The following is a 20,156-nucleotide window of genomic DNA, read 5'->3' on the forward strand; positions in this document are numbered from 1 at the left end:
AGTTACTTTAGACTTATGTGTCCTCAAAGGTCTTGGAATCACTGTGTAACAAATCTGTAAGTATCCTTTTGTAATGACCTGGCCATTTCTGATAAGCTGTTTCTCCAGTTATAACCATTAAGGCTTATGGTTAAGAGTAAGGGAATGCTGCAATCAGGCAAGACTTATACATAAGTCCTATCTACTGCAATTTTTTAAAGGTATTTTGTTTGTAATTCTTATGTCTTTCTTATAGAACATCCATGAATGCGACTACCCACTGGTCAGCTCCGGTTGTGTGGCATGACACTTACAAAGAAGAAGTATTGGAAAAGTATTATGCAAATCATAAAATTACTGTGGGGCTGACTGTGTTTGCTGTGGGAAGGTAGGAAATACCAAATGTCCTTTACATCCAGGCTTTTTATTGTAGAAAATGAGATATTATCAATAATTCCACCTTGAGAATCTAGAAAAAGTAGAGCAAAATGAGGCCAAAGCAAGAAGGAGTAAGGAAATGATAAAGAACAGAAACCCATGAAATTGAAAACAGAAAAGTAATAGAGAAAAATCAGTGAAATGAGTAGCTGGTTCTTGGAATAAAATAAAATTCGCAATTGTCCAGGAAGTCTGGCAAAGAAAAGAAATGATACAAATTACCAATAACAGGAAAGGAACAGGGTATATTACCTCAGACCTTCAGATATCAAAAGGATGACCAGGGAATACTATAAAACACTCTACACACATACATTTGACAACTTAGATAAAATGAACCTTGAAAACCATAAACCACCATAACTCAACCAACATGAAATAGATCATTTGAATAGCCTGACAGCTATTGAGAAAATAGAATACATAATTTTAAAAACTCGCAAAGTCTCCAAGCCCAGATGGTTTCATGGGAGAATTCTACAAAATATTTAAAGAAGAATTAACATCAATGCTACACAATCTCTTACAAAAAATAGACAAAGAGGGAACATTTCCCAGTTCATTTTATGAAGCAAGTGCTGCCCTGATAGCAAAATCATACAAAAAAAGTGCAAGAAGGTATTAAGTTGAACAATGTATCTATTATTAATTAAAATTATAAAGTTTATAGTAACCTGTTATTAAGTATTGATATTAATTTATTCTTTATTAAGAAAAAATATAGACAGAGAAAAGAAGGGAGGGAGGGAGAAAGAGAAAGAAGGAGGAGAGAGAAAGGAAGGAACAAAGGAAGGAAAGAGGGAAAGAAGAAATACGTACTGGCAATGACATTGTACATCTGCAGGGAAAGACTTCCATAAATGGTGCTGCAGAAAGTTGATGCCACCACGGGAAAATTAAAATTGTACCTCTATAGCATACCATACACAAGTATATACAAACATTAAGTTGCAGGTAGTTCAAAGACCAGAAGTTAAAGGAGAACTATAGTTTATCTTCATAAACTTAGAACAGAAAAGGACTTCTTAATTAAGACACAGAAAATTGCTCCTGCTGGTGTGGCGCTGTTGGTTGGAGTATTGCCCCACATACCAAAAAGTTGGCGGCTCGATTCCCAGTCAGGGTGCAGGGTGCGTACCTAGACTCTGGATTCAATCCCCGATCAGGGCATGTACAGGAGGCTACCAATTGATGTTTCTCTCACATCATGGTTTCTCTCTCTCTCTCTTCCCCCTGCCCCTTCCTCTCTCTAAAATAAATAAATGTATTTTTTTAAAAGACACAGAAAATATTAACAAAGGGGAAGGCTGATAAATGTGACTCTATTAAAATTAACTTTAACTAAGAAATAATCAGAAACAACCCCGAATTGATGGCCATGCTACAACCTGATCAGGACTCTTTGAAATGGTCATGGTCATGAACGAGGGGTGAAACTGACACAGGTTAGAGGAGATTAAGGAGACATAAGGACTAAATGCAATGTGTGTCCTGGATTAATCCTGGAAACTAAAAAAAGGCCATTGGGGTAAATACTGGTGAAACCCAAATAAATCTGTGGCTTAGTTAATAGTATTTTACCACCGATAATCTCCTAGTTTTGAAAAATGTACCATGGTTTTATAAAATATTAACATTAGGAGAAGGTGAGTAAAGTTTATATGGGAGACTTCTGTAATATATTTGCATCTTCCAGTAAATCTAGTGACATTCCAAAATAGAACAATTTTTTTTAATTAAAAAAAATTAAGTTTTCCACTGTAGTTTAGTGCCTGACCATAAGCTTCTTTGATTATGAATGTCTGACATTAAGCTTTTGGTTGCTGGGGCACCCTTTTCAGACATAAGCACACTGCCATCTGTGCCTTGGATAGTAGCTAAACAGCTGGATAAAGAGCCAGCTGCCTCATCCATGAAATTTCCCTTTTAGAAAGCCCTGGGGAACTTTGGTAACTGACCCCTTGAATAATCCCACTTTTTCCTTCCCACACTTTAATTTCCACTCTTACGTTTTAAATTTGCTAGTAAAAAGTAAATGTGTGAAACCCCAGGCACCCCATCCTCTACCAGGGGTGTCCAACCCAAGGGCCGTGGGCTGCATGAGACCCAGGATGGCTATGACTGTGGCCCAACACAAAATCGTAAATTTACTTAAAACCTTTTTTTTGCTCTCAGTTTTCGTTAGTGTTTGTGTATTTAATATGTGGCCCAAGACAATTCTTCTTCCAATGTGGCCCAGAGATGCCAAAAAGTTGGACACCCCTGCTACCCCAACAAAGGCTGAATCCCAGGTCTGAGTTTGCTCTCTCCCCTCCCCCCTGCTTCCCTGTCTAGTCGTCCTGGGCACACTGTGTACCCTACAGGACTTGTGACCCTTGTTTTTACAAAGTTCCCTGATGGCTGTTCTGGGGTGCATCTTGCAATCATAATAAGAACCACAGTGCTGGGTCAGCTGCACCGTTGCTATGGAAATGTTTGCGAGGGAGGTGGGGTCTCACCACAAGTAGTAGGAGCCCAGGTAAATGGCTCCAGGGATTCCTAGGCTATCGCATCACTATCAATAGGCTGAGACTGACACAAAACAGCCCTGTATCACACCATACTAAAAAATTAATTCAGATGGATAATAGGCATAAATGTGAAAGATCAAACAGTAAAGCTACTGAAATAAAATGCAGATTTTCACTACCTTGAGGAGGCAAAGATTTCAGAAACATGACACAAAAGCACTAACCGGAAAAGAGATGTTGATAAATTGAACTTCTTTGGATTTCAGTTGCTAGCTTCCTAGATTTCATTCTTTTTATGATGATTTGAGTATCATTTTCTTCTTTGAGCTTTTATGCACATGACAAATTTAATAACGTGGAAATGTGTTACTTCTATAATCAGAAAATAAGTATTTTAAAAACATTCTAAGAAAACATAAGAAGGGATTAGATTTACCTTGGGTAATTGGACAATGCCTAACAGAGGATGAAGGAAAAAAGCTTCACTTTTGTGTCATTCATACACACACATACACACATCAGCACACCATTCACAACAAACTTCCATAAGTAAAAATCAGTAATTGAGAAAGGTAAGAAAGTACAACAGCAACACCCTAAAAGCAAGATATTTAAAATCCTTTACTTTTTCAAATGAGACAAAGTTCTACCATCTAGTAACAATGAGAAGAACTTGCTACCAAATGTATCATTATGACTTTCTAATGCTTTCATCACCAAGAGTTTGGTGACATCACCATTAGCAGAAGATTCGAACACAAGGAGAGTATTAGATAATATCTTTTTATATATTTTTCTGAAGACCCAAAAATTTAATGCTCAGAAAACATTCTAAGACAAAAACTAAAGGTAAGGCTCTTAGGACGAGACTATATGAAAGTTCAGGTGACCTGGTGAAATCATAGGAGGGCTCATCCTCAAACCTTGGCCTTCAAAGTGTATGGTACAAGGTAGGTGACACATAAACATATTTCTGGCCTTTAAGAATAATGTCACTGAGGACATATTGTCAGAAGCAATCTGGTTAAATGGAATCTTGCCTCATTCACAGGGGATTTCTAATGTTCTTGCATTTAAAAGTTGGTCATTTTACATTGTGGACGCTAAAATTATGCCCAGCTGAAGCCCTCCCGGTCTGGTATTATCTAGAGAAGAGCTGTCTAAAGGAATATACTACAAGTCACATTTGTGACTTTAAATATTCTAGTAACCCCATTGCAAAAGTATAAAAAGAAACAGCTGACCATTCTGTTTTTTGAATTTCAAATTACATAGTTTATTTCAGCTTAAAATGTGCTTATTTTTAAAATTCTTTTTAAGATTTTCAGTTACAGTTGACATTCAACATCACATTAGTTTCACATGTACAGAATAGTGGTTAGACATTTATATAACTTTTGAAGTGCTCTCCCCAATTACTTTAGCACCCGCCCGGCCCCATGCATATTTATTATAACATTATCTACTATATTCCTGATGCTGTACTTTACATCCCCATGATTATTTTGTAACTGACAATTTGTACTTCCTTCGTCTGTTCACCTTTTCCACCCAGCCCAACTCCCCTCATATCTGGCAACAATCAGTTTGTTCTCTGTATCTATGGGTTTGTTCTGATTATTTATTTTGGTTCTTAGGTTCCACATGTGAGTATAATCATACGGTATTTGTTTTCTCCGTCTGACTTATTTCCGTTAGCATGATACTACCGAGGTTCACCTGTGTTGTTGCAAACGGCTGAGTGGTACCCGACCCGCACGCGTGCACCACATCTTCTCATCCAATGGGTCTCAAAGGGCACTTGGGTTGCTCCATATCTTGGCTATTGTACATGAAAAATTCTTCCTTATTTCTGGTTATAGTCTTTGTTTTAAAGTCTATTTTGTCTGATATAAGTATTACTACCCAGGCTTTTTTTCTCCCCCCTTTTTATATTTTTAGTATTTTTTATTTTTTCAGTCACAGTTAATGTACAATATTACTTTAGTTTCAGTTGTACATTCCAGTGATTAGACATTTACATAACTTAGGAAGTGATCACCCCAATAAATCTAGTACTCATCTCACACCATAGCTGTGACAACATTATTGACTATATTCCCTATGCTGTACTTTATATCCCTGTTTTGTAACTACTGATTTGTGCTGCTTAACCCCTTCACCTTTTTCACCCACCCCCACACCCCCATAGGGCAACCATCAAAACGTCCATTGTTTACAATAGCCAAGATATGGAAGCAACTCCACCTTTTTTTTCATTTCCATTTGCATGAAATATCTTTTTCCATACCTTTACTTTCAGACTGTGTGTCTTTCAATCTGAAGTGGGTCTTGGAGCATTTAATCCATTTACATTTAAAGCAATTATTGATAGGTATGGAGTTACTGCAATTTTATTATTGATATTTTTTTTCTTTTTTCTTTTTTTTTTACATCCACTGAGCACATTTTTTTCTTTGCTTTTTAGAGAGGAAGGGAGAAAGAGAAACACTGATGGAAGAGAGAAACATCAATCAATTGCCACCCTTATGCACCCAGACTGGGGATGGAACCTGCAACCTGGGCATGTGCCCTGATGGGGTATCAAGCCCACAACCTTTTGGTTACAGGATGATGCTCCAACCAACTGAGCCACACATGCCAGGGCTCTTCTTCTTAATGTCTTTTTATTTTTTTTAAAGATTTTATTTATTTATTTTTAGACGGGAGAAACAGAGAAAGAGAAATATCAATGTGTGGTTGCCTCTTGCACCCCCCCGCACTGGGAGACCCGGCCTGCAACCCAGGCTTGTGCCCTGATGGGGAATCAAACCCACAACTCTGTGGTTTGCAGGCCAATGCTCAATCCACTGAGCCACACCAGCCAGGGCTAAGAAATGTCTTTAAAAAGATTTCTTGTAATACTGGTTTGGTGGTATTTAACAACTTTAGCTTTTTCTTGTCTGGGACAGATGACATTCATTTTAGTAATGTATTTCATTTAACCCACTGTATCCAAAATTTTATTTCAACGTGTAGTAAATATAAACAATATTAATGAAATATCTTACTTTTTTTTCATGCTGAGTCTTCAAACTCCACAGTTTGAAATAGCAACATTTCAAGTATTCACTAAGTCATGTACTGCTAGTGGTCACCATATTGGAAGGTATATATCTAAAACACCTTTCTCATTAATTATAAGTGTTCTAAAAGTAGGTATCAGAGACCTCAGTTTACTCCAATACATAATCCAAAAGCAGGACCTGTTCTTGGATGATGCCTACTTGTAAACAGAAATCCTAATACCTTCAACACAAGGTGCATTGGCTGGAGCCAAATATTCCATTTTAGAGCTCAATGCCTTTAATTTAGACTTTTAATCACTGTTTACAAGGATATACCTTTAAGACAGCTCATATATTTTTAGGCTACTACTCCTATAGTCTTTGAATAAATTATTAGTCAATATCTCTGTGGGGAAATATATATATAAACAGTAACTTTGGGAAAGAATACACCCCAGTGCATAAGGATGTTTTCATAAGTATCTTTTTTATTTTTACAGAAGCACAAATGAAGCAGAACTTTTTTTTTAATTTCCTTTATAAAATCAATCATAGTGGACTTTGATAAAGGAACACAAAATGAATGTCACTGATGCTTTGCACCTCATCTAAAAAGGACTGGATGGCATCCTAAGGGAGACTTTATAGGCACTTCAAACAAGCTAGGTGGTTCCCCTAACTCCAGTCTGCCTTCTCTCTAAGGCTGAGCATCCTAGAATAAAACACTTGGGTTGGTGGCCAAATTTCCATAAATTAATTTGTTATTAGAAGATGGCAAGGAAGTGGTTTTTTACCTTCTAAAAAAAAACCTCTTTTCTCCTTTTGTTTCTAGCAGAGAATGAATTGTAAAAGGAAAATACTGTTATTGATTTCATTTGCTGTATCACTGACACTGATCAAGCATCATTTCCAGTAAAAATAAGGAATTTATTATCTTTATAAAGAATATAAAGAATCATTATCTTTAGTGATTGCCAGAGTTGATCTAAAATACTGAGTTTCATCTAAAAAGTATTAATAAACACTCCCTTAATTAATCTAAAAAATTATCTCCTCTTTGGGAACAAATGAGATCATAAATATACTAATTCTTTCATTTTTCAATATTCAACAAATATTTCTCAAGCACCTTCTTGGTACCAGGCCCTGTTCTAGGTGCTGGGAACACAGTAATAACCCACACAAACTGACTTCTCTTAGGAAACTTTATATTCTAGGTGGAAAAGATGGACAAGAAGCAAAGAAATACATATACTATAATGTCAGGAGCATTGTATTTTATATAATCATGCCATGAAGAAAGAAATAAGGCAAGATAACAGGACAGAGAGTGTTGGGGGGCCAATTTAGATATACTTTAGGCTACATAAAAGTTCCATCTAATAGGAAAAAGACTCAAAGTAACCTGCTGTAGAAACACAGCTGTACTGGGGAACAAATTTGTTAGCCTTCTAAAATTTCTTACCTAAATAAGAAACCATGCCTTCCTCCTTATAGTCTTAAAAAAAAAAAAAAAAAAGCAATGCATTGTTACTGAATGCTATTTGAAAATTAGCAATATTGTGGGAGCTAATGACTTTTAAAATTAACCCCGTTGCTTTGATATCATGTTCTATATGTTATTTGCCGTCTGGGGTACTGTCCCATAATCGAAAAAAAGCCAATGTCATGTCAGAACAGGGTGCCATGCGTGCACAACCGTAGCATTATGGCTGGCACATAGTAGGAGTTTAGTAATAATCTGCCTAACAAGTGAGTAAATGAAGAGATCTGAATTCGAGATTTTCTGTTATTCTAACTGCAATAGGGATTTGTCCAAATATCACACTAAATGCATTTTTTTCATTTTTATAAAGAATAAAGACGCAGCTACAGAAGATAAGTCTCTGCTGGTAAGAATCTGGGTTTCATAAATATTTTACAAACTGCATTGAGGGCAAACAGCCTGGAGTCAAGGGGGCTCTAAAGTTTGGCAGTCAGAAAGGGCAGAACACTGGACTAAACTCTCTAGAGGCGGCCACTGGCAGATTTCTTGGGGATCAGTTCAGAAATACTCTACCATGCATGAACACATGTGTGTGAGTGTGGATGTGTACATCTCCAAAGTTGGCTCACTTGACACACTCACCTGCTTATACCAAACAAGTGTTTGACATTTGCTACAGTTGAAATATCTCTGTCCAGGATGATAGGATATTTATTTCAGATTGATAGTCCTCATTAGTCAACCATGTTTTCTGCTACTGACCGTCCTGTAGGACTGGAGAAATTAGTCAAATCAACCATTGAAAAAATGAACTTTGAAAAAATTCTTCATTTGTCCCTGTATATTTTTAATGAAGTTCAGCATGGACGATTTCCATGTTTTCTTTTGTTATTTGTTTGTTTTAAAGTATATTTTATTGGTTATGCTATTACAGTTGACCCATTTTTTTCTCCCCTTAGTCCCCCTCCACCCTGTGGACGATTTTGATTTTGAATGAATGTGAGGCCTGGGAATCCTGTAATGAAATATCTTTGGCTAAAAAAACCTCTGAAATGTCAAAAAGGGATGCACTTTTAAAGGTTTTAAAAAACATTTGATTTGAAATACAGATTCTCAGGAAGTTGCAAAGATAGTACAAAGTCATGTATAACTTTCACCCAATTTTCCCCAGTGTTACATCTTACATAACTATGGTACAATACCAAAACAGGAAATCGTTATGTTAAAACAATGTAAAGTTATATAACATTTTATCACATGTGTAGATTCGTGTAAACACCACAGCAATCAAGATACAAACTATTCCTTCAACACAAAGACCTCCTCTGAGCTACCATTTATACTCACACCAACCCTTTTCCCTCGCTCTCCCTAGTACCACTAATCTATTTGTATCTCTATAATTTTGGCACTTTGACAAAGTTTATAAATGGAATCATATTGGGTCGGCCAAAAAGTGCATTTAGTTTTTTCTGCAGGATGGCTCTAGTAGGGCTTAGTTGTTAACTTCATTCAAAACGATTTTGTTAGATTGTATTGTGACAGCTGTCATATCAGCATGCATTAAAGAAACTTGCCAAAATTGGTGAATTTTTGCACTGCCATTTTAATATTAAAAGTAGAAGAAAATATGCAACATTTTTGGTGTATTATGCTTTACTCAAGAAAGATAAAAATGCAACTAAAACACACAAAAAAATTATGGAGAAGTTGCTGTGACTGATTGACCATATCAAAAGTGGTGTGCGAAGTTTCTTGGTACAATTGACATTTTGGCCAAATGATTCTTTGTTGTGGGGCTGTCTCATGCATTGGAAGATGTTTAGCAGCACCCCTGGCCTCTACCACTGGAAGCCAATAGCAGGAGATATGCAACATACTCAAAATATCCAAATCAATAAAGTTATTGGTGAAAATGAAAAAGGTGTCTTGGAGGTTTTGGCCAAGCCAATACAGTATATAACCTATTGAGATAAGCTTTTTTCACTCAGCATAATGCCCTTGAGATCCAGCCATGCTGCCATGTATGTCAATAGGTCATTTCTTTTTACTGCTGTGTAACATCCCATGAAGGGATGTACCAAAGTTTGTTTAACCATTCACCTGCTGAGGGACATTTTGGTTGACAGTTCTTTTGTTATAGCACCTGGAAAATATTGTTCTACTTCCTTTTGGGTCCATGATTTCTGATGAGAAACCCACTTTCCATCAAGTATTTTTCCCTATAGGTGAATCATTTTTCTCTGCTTTCAAGATTTTTTTCACCTTTAGCTCTCAGAAATTTGACTACCATGTGTTTTATCCTGGATTTCTTTAAGTTTATCCTGTTTGGGGTTCACTCAGTTTCTTAAATCTCTATGTTTATGTCTTTCATCAAATTTTGGGGAATATTCTGCCATTTTTTAAAACACTTTTTCAGCCCCATCCTTTTTTTTCTCCTTCTGGTAGTCCAAGTGCTTGAATGTTAAATCTTTTGTTATAGGCCCACATTCCCCTGAAGCTCTGTTCATTTCTTCCTTCCTTTTCTCTCTGTTGTTCAGATTGAGTGATTTCTATTATTCTATTTCTAAGTTTGCCGATTTTCCCCCTCCATCCTCTCCATTATGCTGTTAAGCTTATTCACTGAGTTTTTATTTTCATTGTTGTACTTTTAAGTTCTAAAATTTATTTTTGGTTCTTCTTTGTGCCATCTACACCTCTGATTAGACTTTCTATTTCTTTGCTGTCACTTTCTATTTTTTCATTTGTTTCAAGTGTTTGGAATTGCTCGCTGAAGCCTTTTTACAATGGCTGCTTTAAAGTCCTTCTCAGGTATTTCTAACATCTGTGTGACCGTGACATCTGCAGATAGTCCTTTCTCGTTCAGGGATCTCCTTGATTCTTGGTATGAGACCTTTCTGATTCTTGGTAAAATGAGTGATTTTTTTATTGAAACTTGGACAGTTTGGGTATTAGGAGACCACATCTTATTTAAACCTGTGTTTTAACAGGCATCCTCTTACACTGCTCAAGCTGGGCATGGGTGGCACCTACTCAGTCCGGTCCGTTGAGGGGGTCAAACTTCAGGTGCTCACCTCTGTCTCCACTGAAACCTGGTGGGGAGGGCTCCTTGTTACAACAGCGGGGATGGGAGTTCAGGCTGCCCACACCGTCTCCACTGACAAGGACTGCAGGAGGATGGCCACGAGCGCTGAGCAGTGGTGGAAGCATTAACCCCCGCTAGCCTCCTCTAACTCCACATGAGTGAGGAGGTGAGGGAACCTCATTACAGTCTGTAGAAGATGGAAAGCTAAGCTCTCCACGTGGCCATTTCTAGAGGGATGGGCGTGGGGCCACGGTTGTTCTGTGACATTGGGCTGGACTATAGTCAGTAGTGTTTACAACTTTTCTGTCTTGCGAGGTTGCCCTTTTCCTGGTCCTCCAGCTATGAAGAGCAGGCTTTTCTTGGGACTCTTTTTCTGTCTGCCCATTGGCATTCCTGGGCTGCTGGCCTCGCTAACACCCAGTCTAGGATATATGTGGCAGAAAATCCAGGGAACAAACTGCCATGTCCATTTTTGAGACCCAAGGTGTCTACCTGTGCTGCCTTCTCTCCGCCTTTCAGAGTCTTTATGTACAATGTCCAGGGGTTTCAGCTAGGCTTAGTGATAAGAATAGGGAAAATCAGTGCTATTCCATCTTTCTGGAAGCAGGAGTTGCTTAAAGTTATTCTTATTTTACAAAATGTCCCTGGTTGATAAAAGGGAAATTCCCTCATAACCTTGCTAATTAAATAATTAACTTAAAAGTTTACAACAAAACCTTGGGTGGTTCCTTCCTCTCTAATAAAAGTCAAAGGTGAACATTTGGGCCCCTACTTCAGCCTCTTCAACACATAACAGAGTATCACACAGTAAGCTACTAATGTTTGATAAATGAATTAAATCTGCATTTTCTCCAAGTATACATTATTTCTCCTGTTAATTTTAAAAATTTGTTCCCTCCCAACCCAAACCATACTGTCACTTCCTTCCTGCCTTTGGTCATGACATCTTTACCTTCTGTGTCTTTAGTCCTTATCCTTCCAGACCCAGTTCACATATTTCTTTTTCAGTTGGTTTCCCCAGACCCCAAACTTGGGTTAGATACCCCATTTACATGTATATGCTCCCACGGAGATCTGTTTTTCCCTATTAGCCCTTACTACTCTGTACTATAATTATCTACTTAATCTTGTCTTTCCTACTAGTTTATTAGCTTCCTGAGGGCAGGAGCTGACCTAAGGGTTCATAGTTACCAAACCAGCACCAATAGTGCCTGTCATGTTATAGGGGTGCAATACATATTTGCAGAATGAGTGGATTACTCTTAACTTGATTTTCTCTTTGTACCCAGGGATCATGAAGCAGAAGAACCTCGGCTCTCAGACTGGTTTAATCCAAAGTAAGAACAAAAAATTCTGCTCACAATATAATAATAGTATAACTCAATTTGAATGGGGGAAATTTTTTACCCTATCATCAAATTGTAGCTATCCTGACAGGCTTCAGGACTTAGAGTTCTTATTTTTAAGACTCTTATGTACCAAACTAGGATTTATTCATAAAGAGTCAGGTAATTAAGGGTCTTAATAAGAAAGCTATCATCTGGTTTAACATTCGCAGTTTTATTAGGGGAAGAAAAAAATCACTTTATAAGCAGCCTCCAAAATGCCATTAATGAATTCTCTTGATTTTGGCATTAACACTCAGGGGAGAAGCTCTTTCTTTTTAATAGCTATCTAGTATCCTATTTTATGGCTATAGAGAGTAATTATTTCAGCAACTCCCTATTGGTATTGTATTGTGTGCAATTTGGTGGCTATTGTAAGTAATATTTTAATGAATATCCTTGTTCAGATATTTTTGTGCACTGTTGTGTGAATATATCTGTGGGATAAATTCCTATCATTAATTTAAGAGGATATAAACATTTAAAATTTTTATTGAAGGGCTGCTAAAATGCCCTTTAATGATTACACCATTTATTTTCCATTCAGCAGGGGGTAAATGTTAGTAAAATTTTATTTGTTTTACATCTTTATATTTTATTATAAACATTTAGTATCAAACATGTTATTAATGGAAAAACTATTAGTTAAAATATCTCAATTCAATTTGCATTTCTGTAATTATTGAATTTCAGCATCTTTTATATGTATTTCACCATCGGTGAATTCTTTTCATATTTATATTTTTAAAACAGATCTTAGATATACAGAATTACATTAATAATACCCCTTGCTTCATGATTCATCTCATTAGTCCATGCAAAATCTACTTATATTATTGATTTGTGTGCTTTCTTGCTTACTTATTTTTAATGAAACAAATATCACCACCTTCAATAACTTCAACATCTAGTTTTGTGTTCTTTCCAAGACTCCCACTCGGCCTCTCTGCCCTGGAACAACCACTACTAGGAATCCTGATTTATCATCTCCTTGCTTTCTTTTTTAACTATATATCTGCTATATATATTCTTGGTAAAGCCTTATTTTTAAATTTCAGTTGTTCATAACTTTATAAAGAACATATCATGCTGTATGTAATCTTCAGGGACTTATTTTCCCTTTCATCGTTAGATTGCCAAGAGTCATCCAAATATTGCATGTTACTATCATCCATTCTGATGGCTGCATAATAACTGACTGGAATTATACCACAGTTTGTTCATCCATCGCCCTGTTAATGGGCACTTCAACTGTTTCTAGGTTTTTGCTGTTATGGACATTTAGACCCTCTGCTGTTATAAGATGCTTTCCAAGGAGTTCAAAGAGTTTAAAATGGGAGAAATAACTATAGATAAAATAGCCACCTCATATCTATCTCAGACCTCACCCCATTCTAATCACAACGGCCTCCTTGATGTTCCTCGCATACACCACGCATGCTCTCACCTCAGGGCCTTTGCACCTTCTGTTCTTTCTGCATGGGTCATTCATCCTTCAATAGCCAATGGCTCACTCTCTCACTCCCCTCAAGACTCCACCCGCCCCATATAAAATGGCACCCCCACTCCCTTCCTTCCCTATCCAGTTTATTTTTCTCCATTGTGCTCATAAACACCCAACATGCTATATATTTGCTGGTTTGTTCACTTATTATCTGCCTCTCCTCACTAGAATGTGCCTAAAAAAGAGCCTAGACATAGTAGAGGCTCAATATTTGTAGAATAAATAAATACATAAAACCCTTGGTCTAACGGAAATGATAACACTTTCATAACAATGTAATAGTGGTAGAAGGCATTCTCGATCAGAAGGCTTGTGCTTTATTATTAAGCATCATGTTGGCTTTTAGTTTAAAATAAAATGACCTCTTCAATATTGGGATATCAGGGAAGAAGTTCATTTTTTTTTTTATTAATTAGAAAAAAAACTGTAAGTTTTTTCAAGTAAATATAAAAGAATATCTCAGAACAGCCAAAGAAAGTGTGAAAAATAAGAGAATTTTGCTTAACACCATTGTGATCAAATCAATGTGGAACATATTATAAGCAAGGTAAGTCCAGAATTAGAGCACAATACACTGTATGAAAATTGATGTATAATAAAGGTGGTCTTTTAGAAATCAGTGAGGAGAGTTACAAAGAGAATTCCCAAAGAAAAAGGTCTGATCCTAGTCCTCCAGCCACTTGAGAGAGCTCTTATATGAAGCTTCCCAAGTGAAGCTTCCCAAAATTCCTTGTTCAGAATAGCACACATTACATATTTACTTCATTTGGGGAGGAGGGCTTGACATTTTCTATTTAAACAAATACTTATGGCTAAACAAATCAGTGAGGGGAGAATGGATTATTTCATAAGTGACATTGGTACTCCTGGCCATCTAAGTGGGAAAAAAGTGGAGCCCCCATCCTATGTCACATAAAAATAAATTCCCGATAGATTAAAGACTTAAATGTAAAAAGTAAAGCAATAATAAATCTTATTTTAAAGTCAATTAGAAAACATGTAAAATCTAGGTAAGAAGGAAATCTTTTTTTTAAAAAAGATTATTTAGTTAATTTTTAGACAGAGGGGAAGGGAGAGAGAGAGGGAGAGAAACATCAATGTGTGGTTGCCTCTCAAATGCTCCCCACTGGGGACCTGGCCTGCAACCCAGGCATGTGCCCTGACTAGGAATTGAACCAGCAACCCTTTGGTTTGAAGGCCAGCACTCAACCCACAGAGCCACACCAGCCAGGGCAGGAAATCTTAATTAAAATGCTGGAGACATAGTAGCTACTTAAGAAGATACCTTTCACTACATAAAATTTATTTTTAAGTTATATTTTATTAATTATGTTATTATAGTGATCTATAGAAAATTTAAAAACTTTTATTTGGTTTAAGAAGAACCAAAATTTAATAGATGAGAAAATCACCTGGGAAAAATTGTTTGTAATACAGATGTAATTAAGCACAAGGAACTCCTACAAACTGCTGAAACGATCAACAATTCAATAGAAAATATGAAACTCACAGTAAAGCAAATTGAGATAACCAACAAGCATATGAAAAGATGCTTAAATTCACTGAAAATTAGAGAAATGTAATAAAAAGTAATAATGAGCTGTTATACACATTACACTGGAATTTTTAAAGAGCTACAGTCTGACAGTGTAGTGAAAATGCTCATGGAAATGTGAAGTAGTACAGCCACTTAAAAAGTCATTGGGTAACCCCTATTAAAATGAACATACGGGCAGCAATCCCACTCCTGGGACTATCCGGCAAAAACAACAGCAACGATACATAAGGATACAAGATTAAGAAATTTTATTGTATCGCTTCTCATAGTGACAAAAATAATCCCAGAAATAAAATGAACACCCAATCATAAGGAACTGGCTAAACAAACTGTCTAAAACCTTGAAATATTACTCAGCCTTTAGAAAGAATGAGTAAGAACTAGTACAGATCATCTGGAAGGATTTCCACAAGGTTGTGCTGAGTGAGAAAAGCAAGGTGCAGAAATGTGTGCATTATCTCATTACTTTAAACTAAACAGGATTTTAAAAGCCTGGACATATATGTGTATTTATATGTGTGTGTGTGTGTGTGTGTATTGTATACATGTTATCTATAGAATTACATGAATACAGAGGAAAAAAGAAAAGGGCACAAACTATGGTGATATGGTGATCAAGCCAGGTAGACAGGAAGTGGAGGAGGACTTCCTGCTACCGGAAGGACTTTTTCCATTGAGAACTAGGAACTTGAAACCCACTGAACCCAAGGTCACAACAATGGCAACTAAACATTCTATAAGGTAGTTATTAGATATGATCATGAGTAGGAACATCCCACATCCATCTTGCTTTGTGGACCTTGTCTTTTAGTTTTGGAAGAAATGGCACCTCACATTGTTCACTGGTTCAAAGCATTAACAGTATCCTATAGAACAGTACCTCAATGTTTCAGGAATCATCTCTGAACTAACACTGAAACTGAGACTTTTCTTGGCCATTCCAGTTTTTACCAGGCCAGCTGCCTCTGGACAGTGATGCACATATTCAGACCAGAAAACTTTATGGAAGTGAGCCAATCACCACACTACTTTCACCATGAAATGTGTACCCTGCAGGAGGCAACATTATGTTTGATACAATAGCAATAAATCAGATATTCTGCCAGTCGACAAACCTGGCAGATTTGAAGGCAGGGAAAGCAAATCCCCACCCAGAACGTGAAACATTCCTCCAAGGCAAAGATGCTGCCCTTTTCATTATGGAGTCTAATATAATCAGGCAGCCATCACTTGGCTGGCTGGTCCCCCTGGGAAACGGTGACATATTTAGGCTCAGAGTTGGCCTCTGCTGCTGGCACGGTGGGCACTCAGTGCTGACTAATAGCTCCATCTTAGTAAGGGACGTCCATGTCATTGGGCACATGCGCAATCCCCACTGGACTCCAAGTAGCTAGGGCCACTTTGTACGTAGACACTAAGCCATCGAGGGGGGCTAGGCAAGGCATCCACAGGGTGGGTCGTCTTGTCCCCCTGATTTCTGAGAGCCTCCTTTGCAGAGGATGCCTTCTGGTCAGCCTTTAAGTCTAATGACTCTCAGTATCTTCTAATTGCTTCCTCTTCCATTTATCAAACAATCTCCAAAGGCAGGTTTTTAATTGCCTTCTGCTTTCAGAGACTTTTTCTGGAAACGAATCCTTAATCTGATCTAATGAGGAAAGAGGGACAATCTTCGCCCTTTCATCTTCTCAAGTAGACATTGATTTGTATCTGTAGCATACCTAATTTCTAAGCATCATCACTGTGGCAAGGATACATCTGGCCAGTTTTAAGACAGAGTTTAAGAGTTGTGAGTCAAATATGATGAAGGACTCAAAAAAGCCTGGAATTGTCTTCTGGAGGGCAGGCCCCTTGTAGTACAGGCTTCCCCCACTAAGTGAGTATTCCACTTGTATTGGTGTACCAGCTGGTGCTGCTGTGAGAGGCTGCATTCAGCTTCAGTGATTTTTTTTTTTTTGGAGACTTTTTCAATGTGTTTGCCCTTTTTTAATAAAGGGAGGGGAAGGGAGGGAGAAGGAGAGGGAGAGAAACATCAATGTGTTGTTGCCTCTCACGTGCGCCCTACTGGGGACCTAGCCTGCAACCCAGGCATGTGCCCTGAATGGGAATCAAACCAGCGACCTTTTGTTTCGCAGGCCCACACTCAATCCACTGAGCTAATGAGCTTCAGGACATGACTGAAGTTTTAACATGTAAGAATAACTACACAATTTTTTAATAAATAAATTCAGGGTTTGGGGTCCCCCCTTCATATAGAGCTCAGTACTACCTGCAATTCCAGGCATCCACTGGGGTCTTGGAATATATGCCCTGACAATAAAGAACTATTATATATTATTGATAATATATCGATACTATTAAGCGTCGCAAAATCCTACACTTATCTGGGTCTGGATTTGTAATGAAAACCTGCAATCACCAAGAGCAAAATGGCTTCTGACTTTGCATGCATTTCCTTCCAAAATGAAGTTCTTAATTTGTTTTACTAGTTCAATGCTCTGCCTCCAGCAAAACTATCACTACTGATGTTGCTACTTCTGCTGTCCTATTGTTATTATTAGAACCAAATCTAATGTCATTCTCCCTTTTTGGACTAATTTTGTTTTCTTGCATTTGCATTGATGGGCCTAAAGCATTAGGGAAAACGTGAAAAGGGAGTTCTCTAGAGCTTCTAGGAAAAAAGGAGGGAGGAAAAGAAAAAGGAGAAGGGGGTGGTAAAGAAGACATAAGGAGGCAGTAGTGCTGTCTGCGTCAGCCAGTTATCAGAGAAATGTTCAAACCCTGGGCTACTTAAATTTAAGCTGCAGTCAGAACTCAAAGGAAAAAACTCCCTGGGCTCCAAAGGCAATGTGGTGCCATGACTAAAGCATAAATTCTGAAGTCCATCCGGCTGATCTTAACTCCTGACTCTGCCATTTATTAGCTGTGTGATGCTAAGCAATCTATTCAACCAATCTGTGCTTGTTTCCTCATAAGAAAAATAGGATAATAATAGCACCTACATTATAGGACATGCAAGGGTTAAATGTAAAGCACTCAATAGCTGTGCCTGGCACATAGAAAGTACTTTATAGTAATTAGCATATTCACTTGGACAACAACTTCTGCTGTCATAATTAAGTGGCATCTGATTACTTTGTTTCTTGTTTGCTCAACAGAAAACGTCCTGATGTAATAACAACAACTAACTGGCTTGCTCCAGTCATATGGGAAGAAACTTACAATAGACAGGTCCTGGAAAAATATTATAAAAGGCTGAACATTACCATAGGCTTGGTTGTTTGGGCTACTGGAAAGTAGGTGTTACTAATAGCCTTTTTTTATTTTGTAAAAGTTTATTGTAGATAAACACCCAAGGACTTTCTACACTCAAAGAGCTACTCATAATTAACCCTAATCATTATTTCTGGCTGACCTGTATGTTTATTTGTCTATCATAGTTATTTTCTCCAGCTGTGGCTAAGTCTTTAACATTACTTGGGAATCTTTTCATTAATATTCATTTAGCTCTCTTTTTCTTTCTTCACAGTGAGCTTTATGGTTCTTCCCAGGCCCCCAAATCACTACATTCTCTTTCACTAACCAATAAAGATAAAGACCCACCTTCTCTACCCTCACCTACAATGACAAATATGTTAGACAGAATGTTTAAATGACATGTGTTCTCCGGATAATTTTTAGCAAAATAAGTTTTTCCTGTTTGTTTTTCTTTTCATGTTTCACAGGTTTACAGGACAGCACCTGAAACAATTCATCCAATCTGCTAATGAGCACTTTATGATTGGCCACAATGTTATCTTTTACATCTTGATGGATGACTTCTCCAGGTTACCTCCCATAGAGCTAGGTCCCCTTCGAACATTTAAACTGTTGACTGTATTAAAAGATAAGATGTGGGAAGACTTTAATGTTATATGCATGAAGAATTTAAATATGTGCATCATAAAATACATCCAGCATGAAGTTGACTTTCTCTTCAGTATGAATGTAAGTCAGATCTTCAAGCATGAATTTGGAGTGGAAACCCTGGGCAAATCTGTAGCTCAACTTCATGCTGGATTTGGTGGCATGAAAATGGTGGCATTTTAAAAATGTTAAAAATTTCCCTTGTGAAAGAAGATCTAAATCAGCAGCTTTCATCCCTTTTGGAAAGGGAGATTTCTATTATCATAGTGCCATTTTTGGTGGTACACCCTATGAGGTTTTGACCTTCACTGTAGAATATCAAAAAGGAGTAATTGATGACATAGAAAACGAACTTATCAGCACATATGAACGTCACCTAAACAAGTATTTTTTTATCAATAAGCCCACTAAGTTGTTATCACCAGAATATAATTGGGATCCAACTTTTAGAACTCCCCCACAGATTAAACATATTAAGATAGCATGGCAGTCGAAAGGGATTTGATGGTTAGTATTATTAGATTTATGGGTTAATAAGTGATCACAATGAGTACTTAAAGATAAAACATTAAATTTTTGAGTGTTTTAGAAACTTACAAAAATGTGTGATCTTTCAAAATAAGTTGTTTTTCTCCTTGTATTTTTGAAGCATCTAAATCTACCTATGCTGGATAAATGGACAATTAAATGTTAGTGTACAGTAATGTTATTATCTATGTATTTTAAATAATGTGGAAATATTTTTGGAGGTGCAAAATGAATGTTTTATGAGGAAATACACCCAGCTTCTAGTGCAGAAAATACAGATAGACAGATAACCACAAAATGTGGGATAGATGTAAGGGTAAAGATAAATATTCATCAGTTCACTCATCAAATATTTACTCTGTTTTCCAGTGTTGTGATAAATACTACTTGGGATTAATATCCTCAATTTGCATTTGAACTAGTATCTGATTGAACTAAGGTGAACTAGAGACATTCTACCAACTCTGTACCTTACTTTTACTGTTACGAAGATAGTGAATTCATTTTTTTTAATGCTACAGGAATTTTATTTTTTTTAAATAGACATCATCCTGGCTGGTGTGGCTCAGTGGGTTGAATGCTGACCTGTGAACGGAAAGGTTGCAGGTTTGATTCCCTGACAGGGCACATGCCTAGGCTGCAGGCCAGGACCCTGCTTGGGTTGTGTGTGAGATGCAACCAATTGATGTTTCTCCCCCCTTTCTCCCTTCCTCCTTCTCTCTCTAAAAAATAA

General features: G+C 37.2%; 1 protein-coding gene across 1 annotated transcript; it reads left to right on the forward strand.

The window, feature by feature from the left end:
• Positions 1-242: 242 nt before the first annotated feature.
• On the forward strand, positions 243-19,400 carry LOC112306511 (N-acetyllactosaminide alpha-1,3-galactosyltransferase-like 1). Its single transcript, XM_071219933.1, is given in 5 exon segments — positions 243-367; positions 11,835-11,882; positions 18,148-18,285; positions 18,715-19,045; positions 19,047-19,400. Coding segments are annotated over 5 exon segments (996 nt in total).
• Positions 19,401-20,156: the final 756 nt, after the last annotated feature.

The sequence above is a fragment of the Desmodus rotundus genome, chromosome 1, assembly GCF_022682495.2.
Source record: "Desmodus rotundus isolate HL8 chromosome 1, HLdesRot8A.1, whole genome shotgun sequence".
Taxonomy (NCBI): domain Eukaryota; kingdom Metazoa; phylum Chordata; class Mammalia; order Chiroptera; family Phyllostomidae; genus Desmodus; species Desmodus rotundus.